The sequence below is a fragment of the Mustelus asterias genome, chromosome 30 (genome assembly GCF_964213995.1).
Source record: "Mustelus asterias chromosome 30, sMusAst1.hap1.1, whole genome shotgun sequence".
NCBI classification, from domain to species: domain Eukaryota; kingdom Metazoa; phylum Chordata; class Chondrichthyes; order Carcharhiniformes; family Triakidae; genus Mustelus; species Mustelus asterias.
In genome coordinates this window covers 1,663,705-1,678,723 of record NC_135830.1, presented here as the reverse complement: position 1 = coordinate 1,678,723, position 15,019 = coordinate 1,663,705, and the positions used below count along the sequence as shown (strand labels likewise).

Below are 15,019 nucleotides of genomic sequence, written 5' to 3'. Positions count from 1 at the left end.
CTCAATGGGGCGAATGGCCTCTTCCTGCAATGTAGGAAGACTATGATTGACATTGCTATCTGCTTGAAGTTGGCTTGTAGCCAACATGTCAACTCTGAGCAGATCGATCTCTGATTTACACGATAATCATCAGAAGCGTTCTATATGTGACATTCGAGCCATGGGGGTCTGCAGACGGCTGGCTTCTATAATCTGAGGTGTTTTCATTTTCCTTATCTCAAGTCCCACATCGCATATTAATAACCAACTAAACTGCAGACAGAATCATTCTATTCATCACCAGCAGTTAGTTACAGAAAATGAAAAGAATTCCGAAAGTACATGATCATATATTGCTGATATATGGCGGGATCGAAGCCCACCGTTGTTTTAAAACAGATAGCCGCTTTATCGCCTGATAATGTAACTGTTTATTTTATGTTCATCTCATTGATAAGTGTGGAAATAAGTGGATAATTAACCAGCGGCATTTGTTTCCCCAAATAATCCACTGTAACACACAATTTCACACTGAGAAACAATGGAAATATTATAATTAAACCATTCAGCTGAACGAATGCCCCGATTGAGTTCAAATTTACGCTTTTAATAATATTGTAAATCACTGAGCCCATACTTTTGAGGATGTGGAGGTTGGATCTGGAACCAGTCGCCACCTCCATCAGGGAATCAACAGGCGGCGCTGAGAAACCCACGCCATTCTGCCGGGTATTTAAATGCCACTCACCAGTATCGGAACCCAAAATTCCTGGAGCTGCTTTGCTCACTGAATTCCTAACTCAATCATCTCCACAAACTAACAGAAAGATGATATCTGCGATGGTTCTGAGTTTGCTGCTGGCTTTCTTCTCCCGTGAGTAGTTCAAATTCTCCAATTCACTCACTATTAAAGTCACAGTCGATATCTAGAATGTTACAGCCAGCAGTAATTTAATCAGAATTAATCCTCTGTCTTTCAAAATATTTCTTACAGATGTCCATTCGGATGCTGTTTTGACTCAGACGGAGGAAACAACCGGGCGCCCAGGAAGCACGCTGAGAGTGACCTGTAGAACCAACGGGTTCAAACTCGGCAGCTACTACATGCATTGGCTGCGCTATGTTCCCGGGCAGGGCCTGCAGTGGTTAGTTGCCTACTACAGTTCATCATATAAGTATTACGCCTCTGACATTGAGAGCCGATTTACCGCATCCAAAGACACTTCAAACAATATCTTCGCTTTGGACATGACAAACATGAAAACTGAAGACACCGCCATCTATTATTGTGCAAAGGACTACGGCAACTGGGGGGAACACAGCAGTTCATGACAATACAAAAAGTTCCCTCAGTGCAAATTGACTGAGGCTGGCTCAGTGCTTGCTTTTGCAATCCATTTTACCAGTGAAGTATGATTTTTGTTCTGCACTATACGAAGAAAATTGCCTTAAGTTGAAAAACCTGTAATCATTATTCCCTTATCAGTTGATGTTTTCAATAACATGCTCATGCGTTACTCTGTGAAAGATAAAACATTCGGGTCAGCAATCAAGAGTGAACTGGATCCACAAATGCAATTATAGTTTATTAATGATCTATTACCACTTCGCTTTGCCTCTGGATTAAATATTTAAAAAATAATGGTGGTTTTCTGTGTACTACCTGTGGAGCTGTTTTTTGTAAGACCCAGCCCAGAGAATGAAACACAGTGAATCTTTCGACTTCTGGGGGCAAGGGACAAAGGTGACAGTTGCTGCAGGTAAGAAACATGCAATTACATTATTGCTGTTTTATTGGAGCCTTTCTTTTATATTTTGGTCTCTTTTAAATTTTCAGTATCTTTCTGAAATATGAGTTTGGTGGATTTAACATCGAGATTGACTGCAATGTTTAATGTGATTCTGCTGAAAGCGGATATAAAATTTCATTGTTTTTTTTACGAAATGAGCTGCTGTAGGAGTTATTCCCTGGTTGTTGTGATTTGATGTTTATCTGCTGAGATTATTATGTAGCCGGTGCACTTTAAATACCAAATGCTTGTTAAACAATTTGGTCTGTCTGCAATACCTCTCATGGCTTTTGCGTTTTACACGAGCTGCAATCATTTGTTCAAAGTTATAGAATTTCTCCCAAAGTTAAGAAAATGTGTCAATATTTCAATGCTGATTTATTGAACATGTTGTATTTATCGAAATGGTGGTGTTATTATTCCACTTTTTTTATTTAGTTGCGTAATTCATACAGATGGTGACGGCTCGTTTTGCTATTTTGTTGGGGTTTTGTGTAAAGTCGATGAGACTGAGTGGTTCCACGTTTTGTGATCAAATACAAACAGTCTACACATTTCAAACTGTTTGAGGCACGATTGTAGGGAGTTAATGGGCAATTTAGGAGATGGTTAAAAAATGATGATACTTTGGGTCATTTGTTTTTAAGCTTACGATCACAGGTTAAAATAAGGATGGCTTCCTCTCATTCAAAGTATTATAAGTTGTTGCAATCAAAAACTTCTTCATTGAAAGGTTTGCAAATTGGAGAGTAAATCGAGTATATTTCAAAGAATTACCATACTAAGAATTACCATACTAAAACGCCAAAAGTGCTTTTCTAATAATATAATTAATAATCTACCACCGTTCACAATTCTGATTTACATGGTTGGAAAAATTACTAGACTGGGAATATTACTGATTATCCCAGAAACAGCGGTTTTCTGTTTCACAAGACATTTGGAATTATTTTCTTCTATCCGTGATTAAGTTTGCATTCAATTAAATCAGTATTTTATTTAGTGAATTTCGGCAATATATGTTTCCGGTTATGACATCTTTTCCATGCAGCCACAGTTAAAATATCCATTCAATGTCATCTGCAGTTTGATAGCGGGATAATTGTCCCTACAGTAATGGTAAACATTGTCCGAGAGGTGGAAACGCTGACAGTGAATGGATTGCTCGTGTGCTTTTATTTCATGTGTAAGAAGTTACAAACTGCACATAACAAGCATAAGCTTAAAATTCAAACAGGTACATTTAATTGCAAAAGGTTAATATTAGTTTTGCACTTAATAGCAACATCCTCTCTCCAATGGATGTACTGTACACAGGATAGAATTATGGGGAGAAAATCTCAATGAATAAATGAACTGATTATCTATGAGCATGATGCTTATTTTTTTATGAAATGTGACATTAACCAACAAAATCACACTTCTGTTACTGATTCTGTTTCCATGTTATAGATAATCTGAGCGAATTGTTCTCATTATGTTGCAGGAGAATTAATTTGAATCTGATTGAATTAAATATATTATTAGGTTATAGAGATTGCCTTGTCATTATATATAGAACCACTTTTATTGACCACAACCTGCCAACGATTGTATTTATTTACATAGGTAGTTTTGAGTTATGGCGGCATATAAACTCAGTAAGGAGTCTAACAACACCAGGTTAAGTCCAACAGGTTTATTTGGTAGCAAACGCCACTAGCTTTCGGAGCGCTGCTCTCCCACTCACCGACGAAGGAACAGCGCTCGGAAAGCGAGTGGCGTTTACTACCAAATAAACCTGTTCGACCTTAACCTGGTGTTGTTAGACTCCTTACTGTGTTTACCCCAGTCCAACGCCGGCATCTCCGCATATAAACACGACAGTATAAAAACCATTCAAATCATCACGTGAATTGCTTGCTGACAATCGTTGGAATTTATGATTTTAAAGTGTTTTCAGAAATTTGCATATTTTACCACTTCAGTTGTTTCAAACAGGGCAGTTGGAGCACAAGTTCAACACTAAAGTGGAATCAAATTTACGTAAAAATAATATGCGCATCTGAATAATGATTTGAACTTTATATTTAAGACGATAGGTCATGTTGACCGAATTGAGTTCCAAATATTTCACAAATTGACAGGCAGAAACAAACTTTCGAATTATTGAAAACTAGAAAAAATGTTTTTACGTGGGGTCGAAGTCGGCTAACAAGACAACTAACTAGTAATTAAAATAACTTGCAATATATTATTGCTCTTAATTAATTAAGCGCTAATTACCTCATACAATTAGGTAGTTTACTGGCGAGCAAAATATCTAAGGCTTTACTAATAATATCTGCACTGAATTTAGAAATGATGTGGAGATGCCGGCGTTGGGCTGGGGTAGGCACAGTAAGAAGTCTCACAACACCAGGTTAAAGACCAACAGGTTTATTTGGTAGCGCGAGCTTTCGGAGCGCTGCCCCTGATTCACCTGGTGAAGAGGCAGCCTTCCAAAAGCTCGTGCTACCAAATAAACCTCTTGGACTTCAACCTCGTGTTTTGAGATTTATTGAATTACGAAGATATAACATGTCTTTTCGCTGTTTTCTCGTTCAGATGTTTTGTCTCAAATATTTTGTTGATGGCTGATTAATTCATAGAATCACAGAACACCTACAGTGCAAAACTAGGCCATTAGGCCCATCGAGCCTGAATCGACAACAATCCCACCTAGGCCCTACCCCGTAATCCCACATATCTACCTCGTTAATCCCTAAAACCTATGCATCCAGGGACACGAATGGGCAATTTAGCATGACCAATGTACCTAACCCGCACATCTTTGGACTGTGGGACGAAGCCGGAGCACCCGGAGGAAATCCACGCAGACACAGGGAGAACGTACGAAATCCACACAGACAGTGACCCAAGCTGGGAATCTAAGCCAAGGTCCCTGACGCTGTGAGGCAGCAGTGCTGACAACTGTGCCGCTGTGCCGCCCTGATCAGCTTAGATTGTTTTTAATGTGAATAGTTCCTGGTTTGTTTAATTTTTACCCTATCAGCAACCCTTCGTTATGGTTATCGAATTAAGCCATAATTATGATAGCACAGTGGTTAGCACTGCTGCCTCACAGCACCAGGGACTCCGGTTCGATTCCTGCCAAGTCATGTTCTCTGCATGTTCTCTCCATGTCTGCTGGGCTTCCAGCTAACGTCCAAAGGATGTGCTGTTTAGTTGCATTGGCCATGCTAAATTCTCCCTCAGTGTACGTGAACCGACGCCAGTGTGGCAACTCGGGGATTTTCACAGTAACTTCATTGCAGTGTTAATCTAAATCTACTTGTGACGGTAATCAACAAACTTCAACCTTTATGGAGTGCTTATTTTCAGCGAATCTTATCTTTTCCCAGTTTCGTGAATTCAAACAGCGAGGAAGAATTAGTTCAGGTCGAAGGAAGTTTTGAAATGAATATCAGTTTAATTTTTTTTAAAAGATGTACAAAAATGTTTTATCATAATTTAACCGGTGACCAATTTAGAGTCAAAAAGCTTGAATGATATTGACAGTTTGAACAACTCTGTCTTACAGTTTTTGCCTATTCTGTTTCTGGCACTGTGCTGGAAGCAGCAACCTTCCTGAAGGAAAACTTTTGGTTCGTTTTCTCTTGCATGTCAGGGAGAAGAATTTGATGAATATCTTAAAGAAATACTGTATCTGTAAGAAAAGTACAAGAGTGACTTCATGTTTGACCAGGCTGCTCAGAAACGCAGATTGTAACAGCCAGAAAGAACGGTTCAGAAACGACTGTCAGACAGTAAAATGAGATTGGATCGATTATAAAACAGTGCTGTACACGTTTTCCGAGTCTTCGATTCGGCAATGAAAAGGGAATTTTACTCTGTTTACTCCACTGTGTATCAGTTCTGTACCTATTTAACGGAATAGTGTGGGCGGTGAAAGTATTCAATATCTTAATTTTAATCCAGCACGATTAGTTCGGGCCATTGGCAAGCATTTGCTGTCTTTCCCTAAATTCCCCATGAGAATGTATTGATATGTAGCCTTTGAGTAGTTGCAGTCCATGTGGTTTTTGCACATTAACAGCACATTTAAGCAGGGATCCCCAAGGATTTGATTCTGTGACAGTGAAGGAACAGCGATGATATAACAATCAGGGTAGTGTTAGAAACATAGAAACGTAGAAAATAGGTACAGGAGTAGGCCATTCGGCCCTTCGAGCCACCACCACCATTCAATATGATCATGACTGATCATGTATTTTCAGCATCCCACTCCATCTTTTCTCCATATCCCTTAATCCCTTTAGCCGCAAAGGCCACATGCAGCTTCCCTTATCTATATCACCTTAGAAAATGGGTGCAGCAGTCGGCCATTTGGCCCATGCGTTCGCATCTGCTGCTCTTGTCCTTCCAGGTGGTAGTGGTTCGGGGTTTGCAGGTACTAGCGAATGTAAGTTAGCCAACTGCTGCAAACTGAATGTTGTCCATTTGTTTCGCTTGTAAAGTGAGTGCAGATTTAAGGTGGTGGGTTCTGAGCAACCTTTGAGGCACACTTTCTCCTGGACAATGGTAAATTTCTGGACTCTACCATCTTGCTGTTCTCAGCCACCCTCACTCTATCGACATTAATCACATTCATTCACGGACCCTCACTCACATTTCCATACTCACTCGCTCCACACACTCACGCACTCACATACCTGTCTACCTTCACTTACATGGACTCACTCATTCATTCACTCATTCACTCAGTCACTCATACATCTTCCCTGCTGCCATCAGACATTTGAATGGACCTACCTCGTATGAAGTTGATCTTTCTCTACACGCTGGCTATGACTGTTACACCAAATTTTGCGCCTCTCTCCTTTCCTTCTATATGTACGGTAGGCTTTGCCTGTATAGCGCCCAAGAAACAATACTTTTCACTGTAGAATAATACATTTGACAATAATAAATGAAATCAAATCAAATCACTCACTCAATCACTCACTTACTCACTCACTCCCTCACGCTTAATTCCACTACCCGCAACCACCATCTCCAATCTACCTGCTGCTGGACTCCAACCACGCCATCCTCTATTGCTAAAGCCAGCTTGCCAAGGACGAAAGTGATCGGTGTGCTAAACATGCATATTCAACTTGCATATTCAACTTGCATATATTAGAAGTTCAAAGGACTGCAAAGTTACAAAGTTTCGGCACCAATCAGTCTTTGGCATTCTGCACATCTCTCTTCCCTTCTCGCCGCACTGGGCCCAGTATTTAGTGAGTGAGATTAGATTGACTGATTGGGAAAAAGAGACTGAGGGCGAGTGAGTGTGCGTGAGTGAGCGAAGTTGAGTGAAAATGGATGAGTAACTGAGTGAGGCAGCTTCAGTGAGGGTGATGGGCAGCAATGGGACAGTACACCACCATAAACGAAACGTTTGCATCACTGATCCTACGGCCCCAGCCACCCGGCTTCACATTCCCATGCTACCATTGTGCATTTGTCAACCGTTCCAGTAGTACTCAGTGCCTATTTCTAGTGAATTGGCACAAGTAGGGCCTTTCAGGCACTGTAGATGTGGTTCACCCGAACAAATGACTCACATCACTGAAAACTGACTTCTCACAAAATTCAGCGGAGGGTTCGGAGAGATCCACTTCGCCACTGTGGCAAGTATCGCCCAGCTTGGTGATTAGTGAACAAGCTAAATATCTCACTCACTCACATTCTATGGATCAGTACTCAAATTCACGCACCTAAATTCAGCCACGCACCCACGCTTGCTCAATTCACCACCCTCACGTGAGCATTGGTTTTACTAACACATCCATTCCCACCTTCATTCGCTCCTCCACCCATCCACAGCAGCTTACCTACACTAACTCACTCGCATGCCATCGCCATCACACTCAATCTTACTTACACATTCACCCTCACTGAAGCTGCCTCACTCAGTTACTCATCCATTTTCACTCAACTTCGCTCACTCACGCACACTCACTCGCCCTCAGTCTCTTTTTCCCAATCAGTCAATCTCATCTCACTCACTAAATAATGGGCCCAGTGCGGCGAGAAGGGAAGAGAGATGTGCAGTATGCCAAAGAATGATTGGTGCTGAACTTTTGTAACTTTGCAGTCCTTTGTACTTCTATTACATGCAAGTTGAATATGCATGTTTAGCACACCGATCACTTTCAAGCATTACATTTGTATGAATTTTGGCTCGACTAATGTATTTTTGTAACCTTGTAAGTTTAATTAACTGATACTAATTGGGTGTCATGGTGGCGTAGTCGTCGCCACCCTTTGCCAGGTTTGATTCTGGCTTTGGGTAACTGTTTGTGTGGAGTTTGCACATTCTATCCATGTCTGCATGAGTTTCCTACAAGTGTTCCGGTTTCCCCCAACAGTCCAAAGCTATGCAGGCGAGGTGGATTGCCGATGCTAAATTACCCCCTCATGTCCAAAGATGTGTAGGTTAGGTGGATTAGCCAAGATAAAATGCATGAATAAGGATGGAGGGGAAGGCCTATGTGTGGTGATCTTTGGTGTGGCCTATTTCTGCACTGCAGTAATTCTAATCGTGTCCTGATACCAAGTAATGTCAGATGTAATAAAATCCACAACAACAATAGCAAAATCGCGACTAATTCCTTTCCAAGTCAAGATTTGTCATTCGGACAAGATTTGAAAAATATAGCCTTAAACTATCTTAGAATTTTTAACTGCCCGTTTTTTGGGGGGAAACATTGCTGTTATTTTTTTTCTTTCGCTGCTGGATACTACTTCCAACATGATATTGGAATGATGTTCCAGTTATATATTAGGTTAAAAAAAACTATTGAGATGAAGTCATGTGATACACCTGTTTTAATAATGTCCAACAGGACATACTGATATCTTTGGAAAATACGAGAAAGTTGGGCATATTAATTTTTGTTCCACGATATTGCATCCTGTTTCATCTAAAATAAAAACAATCATCAAAACCATTCTCACTTCTATTATATATAAACAATATCACACACTTTATAATACTCATGACTAGTTTTAAGGGAATACAGAAATTAACCTTTCTATGTTTCTTTTGATTTAACATAAATTAACTCATGCCAGGTAAAAAGAGAAAAAAAGAACATCAAACTTCCAATGACTTGTACCAAACATAAAGTCATTGATATGTGCCAGTTAAATAAAGTCTGAGAGAACAAACTCAATATATCAATCATGAGGGCGGGGCAGCATATTTTCCACATCCTAAACACACGAGCAAGGAAGATATCACAAAACATTGTTTTATCTTAACAATAAGTAACAAAAGTGACAAAAACAAAGGATAATGAGATGGATAGTCCAATAGATAAGTGACCCCATAGAAGGTCAGTCAAGCAATAATGTTCAGGCACTCCAGAAGCCATTTAAGAAATTGCCTTGCCTCATTTTACCCAGTCAGAATGCAAGGGCATTATTGACCACATTGCAAGTTGTGGCATCGAATGAATTACTAAGCAGCAGCTTTCCCTGAGCAAGTTGGGCAGCAAATGTGTCCAGAGGGAAGCAGGAGTTACGGGGAGGGAACCTGTGCTACGGAAATGGAAAACAAAAGCTAAATAAACCAGTCCTGTTTTTGATAAGTATTAATCTGCAACTTATTTAGCATGCCCTGAGTTACATAAACAAATGGTCTCATGTTGCTTGTATGGTGAAAATCTCGAATGAACACAATTCGAATTTAAGTTCAAATTATACCAGAGATTACAGTGGGCAGAGAGAAAGTTAAATGCAATCAACAAAAGCAAGCGCACAGATATGGGGAAAAGCATAAATGGGGGGAATAGAAAGAGACTGGGAAAAGCAGAGAGCAGGGAGATATGGCAGTAAGCCGAGGGAAAGCACAACGTGACGGTCATGTGGCAGGGGTTTGGGAAGAGAGCGTAGGAAAAGTGCAGAGAACAGGGTTGACTAGGGAAGCAGGCGAAAGTGCAAATAGGTAGGGGAAAGAGCAATCAGCCGGGTGAAAACGCAGAGAGCAGAGTGAGGAACCCAGGAAAAAGAGCGACGAGAGAGGGGCTGAGGGTGGTAGGGGGTGGTGGGGGGGGGAGCGTGGAAGGGGGGGGGGTGGGCGGGGCGGGGGGGCGGTGGTGAGGGGGAAGCAAATTGTAGAAAACAGAAGAAATTGCAGATAATGAAAAATGCGGAGGGTTGGTGAAAAGAGTAGAGAGACAGCGAAATCGCAGAGAGTGGGGAAAAGTAAAGAGTGCCGGCCGAACGTGCAAAGAGCTGTGGGATGCACAGGGGAGGTGGAGGTAGCACAGAAAACCCAGAGAGAACGGGGAACTTCAGGGAGAGGGAAAAGTGCGGGAGATGCGAGCAAAAGTGCACAGAGCCTTGGAAAATCGAAGAGAGCGGGAGGGGGCGGGATGGGGCGGGGGTTGTTGCGGAGGACTGCGTAGAATTTGGAAAAAGTGCAGATTGTTGAGGGAAGGCGAATAAAGGTGGTGAAAACATTGCGAGCCTGGGGGAATCTCACCGAGAGCATGGTTGCAGGGAGAGTATGGGTGAAGGACAGAGCGATAGACCGCTTCACGGAGCCAGGTGAAAGCACAGGGTTCTGGGAGAAATTGCAGAGAACGGGTAGAAGCACCGAGAGTCAGAGAAAGCATATAGAGCCGGGGGTAGAGCAGATACCGGGGCAAGGTACAGCGCGCCAGGCGAAAGGACGGAGTGCCGTGGAAATGCGTAGAGAACACAGGAAAAGCTTCGGAAACGGGGACGGTGAATGGAAATTGGAGAAACGGCAGAATGCGCAGGGAGCAAGGGGAAGTACAAAGAGAGGGAGAAATTGCAGAAAGCTGGGGGCAAGTGCAGAGATCTAGTGGAAGCATTGATGATTGGAGAAAGGCGCGGAGAGCCGAAGGAAAGCAGAGAGAGCCGGAGGAATACAGAGATCTGGGGGGGTGCGCACAAGTCGTCAGATAGTGGGGAGAGTGTTGTGGGAAAATGCATGTAGCCGGGCGAAGATCTTCATGTTGAATAGCTTAGGAGACTCTATGACAGGATCTGCCAACTGGTAGTTTGTATTTCAGCATTAACGTGTATTTCAGAAATGTTGGAATGACTTTGACTCGTACATATTTTAAAATTTCTATTGTCATTTTTTAGTTTCCATTACGCAACACTCCTGAAGCATGGACATTATTACTTATTATTCACATGTGGTTCATTGTTTTAGTGGTATGTTTCTAACATTTAGGATTGCCATCAGAGAGTTTGTGAGAGGTCGCGGGTTCAAATCCTAGATGAACACTTTCCTGTACAGCCGGGACGGTCGCATGGTGACACAGTGATTAGCACTGCTGCCTCAAAGCGCCAGGGACCCGGTTTTGCACTTTCTCCCTGTATTGGCGTGTGTTTCCTCCGGGTGATCAAGTTTCATCCCCCAGCCCAAAGATGTGCAGGGTAGGTTGATTGGCCGTGCTAACTTGTCCCTTACTGTTCAAAGATGTGTAGTTTAGAGGGTAAATTATGTAGGGTTGCGGGGATGGGGTCTGGGTGGGAGGCTCTACTGGAGTGGTCGCCTTCTTTACTGAAGGAATTCTATGCGTGAGCGGGCTGGGGTGGGATTAGAGATTGGAGGGGAAATCCACCAATTTGACAAGATCCAATTTCTGGAACTGCGGTTAAGTGACGAGATAACTTCTTTATCACAAAAGGCTGACTGAGAAATTGTTCCCAAAATAATGGGTATATTCCTCTGCTCCTGCATTCTGATCCAACGTCATTCGGATGTTGTCATGAGATATAATTGTAATGTGATAGGGGCGGAAAAAAGATGTGAGGTTCTAGAAAGGGAATCCATCGGTACTGATCGAAGAGCCAGTGTAGAGTTTAATTTTCATAGGTTTCAACTTGAAAATGTAAGGATGTTTTTATAAACGTACTCACAATTTTGAATTATTTGATTACTGAATGCACACACATATCAGTCTTACTTGTTCAGTCCGCCATTCTTTCCCAGTGACAACGTCTCCGCCCACTCTCTACAGCCTGGTCTCTTCCTGTCAGCAAGAAGACACATACGGATCCGTCACCTATGGCTGTTTAGCGGTCGACTACACCCCAGAAATTACCAGCCTCATCTGGAGGAAAGATGGACAGTCAATTACCACAGGAGTGAAGACTTTCCCGTCAGTGAGAAACATGAAGGGAACATATACCCTGAGCAGCGAGTTAACCATCGCCCAATCAGAGGAGGGATGCAGCAATATCAGCTGTGAAGTTCAACACAGCGGCTCAGAGAAGAGCATTGAAATGCAATGTAAGTATTGCGGAACATTTGAAAAAGAAACGTTATGATTAGGCTTTATTTTAGCGTCCTGGTTATAATGCTTTTATTTCATCCTTATCCCTGGAATGTCCAGGTATCTGTCTATTGGCTACGATCTGCTAAATTATCAGAACTTTTTGTATATGCTATCAATTTCTTGTGCAAGAAATATCTATAGTCTGTTTCTGGAAGGTCCTGGACGCGTCAACTTCCCTCCAACTGTCATCGTCACGGTGGCATCCAGTAAAGAAATTACAAGCAGCAAATTTGCAACCATCGTCTGTTCAATCATTGATTTCTATCCGAAGTCAATGACTGTTAAGTGGTTGAAGAATGGGCAATCAATGGATTCGGGAATTGTCACGTCGCCAGCCTTCGAAGTGAACGGGAACTTCTCGGTGACAAGCCGACTTACAGTCTCCGCTGGGGAATGGATCAACAACGAGGTCTACACATGCGAAGTCACACATCAAGGGGTCACCAAAAGTCGAGATATCAGCGGAGTTGGGGGTAAGAAATATAATCCCAGGAAGCAATAGATCGTTCAAGAGTTAATAAAAATCAGTATTTTTGAAGGTAGTATAATGCACGGAAAATCGTCTAATTTATTATCACGGAATACATAGAAACATAGATGATCGGAGCAGGAGGAGGCCATTCGGCCCTTGGAGCCTGCTCCGCCGTTCAGCACGATCATGGCTAATCGTCCAAATCAATAGCCTAATACTACTTGGTAGTCAGTGTTTCATTTCAATTTAAGTGCTCTCTTCATATTCAGAGCTATGAAGACGAGCTATACGACGCAAAACAATTAGTCTGTTTATCTCTCCGCAGATACTGGCAGACCTGCCGAGTATTTTCAGCAGGCCCCCTTTTTATTGTAGCTAAACGTCATACTTAAAAATGAGCCGTTCAGGACTGTTTGCCAGAGGGATGTATTCAGACAGACGGTAGGAAAGACCAGAATTGCCTCCACAAATTTGCGCTTGAGAATGGGCATAAATTCAAACTTTCAATGTTGTCGGTAATCTTCTTCTGTGGGACGAATATTAAGGGTGTTGGATAGAATTAAGGTAGCGGCCAGCTAACATTTAATAAAACCTAAGGGATTGGTTTGAGGGGATTAATGGTCTATAAGTTCTCCAATGTCATTATCAATGCTCTGGGGTCAAATCCTCTCCTGAAGGCAGAATAATATGAGGTATATACACTGACAGTTCATTAGCAAATGACCTAATACTGACATTGAGATTATTGTCTACCATAAAAAATACACTTGAATTTTCCTGGCCTTTCACCCCTCCGCCCACATTTCCACCGCATCAAAAAGCTTGAAAGTATTTTCTTTTAAACTGAAACAAATAGAAGCAAAATCATGCGGGTTCGAATTGAAATCACAAATGCTAAGGCAAAAAAACAGAACTAACAGGGTCAGGCAGAGGTTATGGTTAAAAATTCTGGATTTCATTTGACAATCAGTTTGAGTCGACAAAATTTTCATGTTTGACTCATTGGACGAGGGAATATTATGTTCAGCTGAGACATTTTTTCGACCGCACCGATTGATGGAAAGTCATAAATGACTGAGAGATTTTGGAATTCAATGTGCAACATAATCATCACGCAATTATTTAATTTAGATGCCGGGTACTTCAGAGCAAGTACAAGCATGTAGCTAATAATTTGGGATCACACTGAAGCTTTCTTCTAATTATTATGCTTTCTATCAACAATGTTGTTTGATTAACAGTGAGAAACTGATTGGTTAAAAGTGATTTAATCCCCTTTACAGAGTGAAGATGAAATAATACTTTACTCATTTCGAAGATTGGTTGATTTTCATTTCTCTTTCACAGGTCTTTCCTTATGTGCTGATCCCATAATTACTCTACTGCCACCGCCAATAGAACAGGTCTTACTGGGGGCGACGGTGACCTTAACCTGCATCGTGTCTGGTGCTCTTTATGGGGTGAACGTGTCCTGGGCCCTAAAAAATAAGGCTTTGGATCCAAAGATTGCCACACAAACTGGAGAGGATCTTGACAGTGTGGTCAGCAAGTTAAACATCTCAACGCAAGCATGGCTGAGTGGCGATGAATTCTACTGCTCTGTGAGCCACCAGGATCTGCCCAGTACTTTAAAACAATCTATACGCAAGGAAGGGGGTAAGCGGTGATATTCAATCAATAAGTGAGTCATTCAAGTGTAAGTGTAAGGCTCCAAATTTAGTATTCAATGCATTAGTAACTCCATCAACTGGAAAAGCTGAAATTGGGAGCAGCAGCAGGCCATTCAGCTATTCGAACCTGCGAATCAGTTTAACATCTATTATTTTCAAGATGCTGGAGTCAAGAGTTAAAGAAGATGTAGCTAATCATTTAGGAAAGCTGAATATAATGAAACCTCGTCAATACAGTTTAATGGAATTTCAATCATGCTTGACAAACTTGCTCAAATTCTTTGGGTATATAACAGAGAGCGTTGATAGAAGAGAGCCTATCGATGTAGTTTGAACAGATTTCCAAAAGGCACATTACAACTTGCAGCACAAGGTGTTAAAAGCCATGGAATTGCAGAGTGTGTGTCAGCATAAATTGAAACAGGCTTTAACAAAGAAAATAGAGAGTTGAAATAAAAGGGTCCTTTTCAGAGTGGAACAAGTGGGACACTGCAGGGATCAGTTCTTTGTCCACAGTCACTATTTAAATAATTGACCTGGAGGAAGGAACAAAAATGTAAGTTTATCAATTTGCTGTTGAAATGAAGATAGCTGGAAGGGCCTGTTGTGATGACGAAGTTATACTTCAGCAACGAGATATGTAGATAGATTGAATGATTGGCCGAATACTTGGAAGATGGAGTTCAATTTGGGGAAGAGTGGGTCATGCACTTTGGTAGGAGGAATCAAAAGGCGGAATATTATCTAAATGTAAAT

General features: G+C 41.6%; 1 gene segment (V, D, J or C); it reads left to right on the top strand.

Moving 5' to 3' along the window:
- The first annotated feature begins 807 nt into the window (after positions 1-807).
- Positions 808-15,019, top strand: part of LOC144480697 (Ig heavy chain C region, membrane-bound form-like) — a 34,714-nt gene continuing 20,502 nt past the window's right edge. Inside the window, 6 exon segments of the C gene segment in view lie at positions 808-853; positions 974-1,292; positions 1,699-1,739; positions 11,776-12,075; positions 12,277-12,594; positions 13,941-14,249. Coding sequence covers positions 808-853; positions 974-1,292; positions 1,699-1,739; positions 11,776-12,075; positions 12,277-12,594; positions 13,941-14,249 — 1,333 coding nt within the window.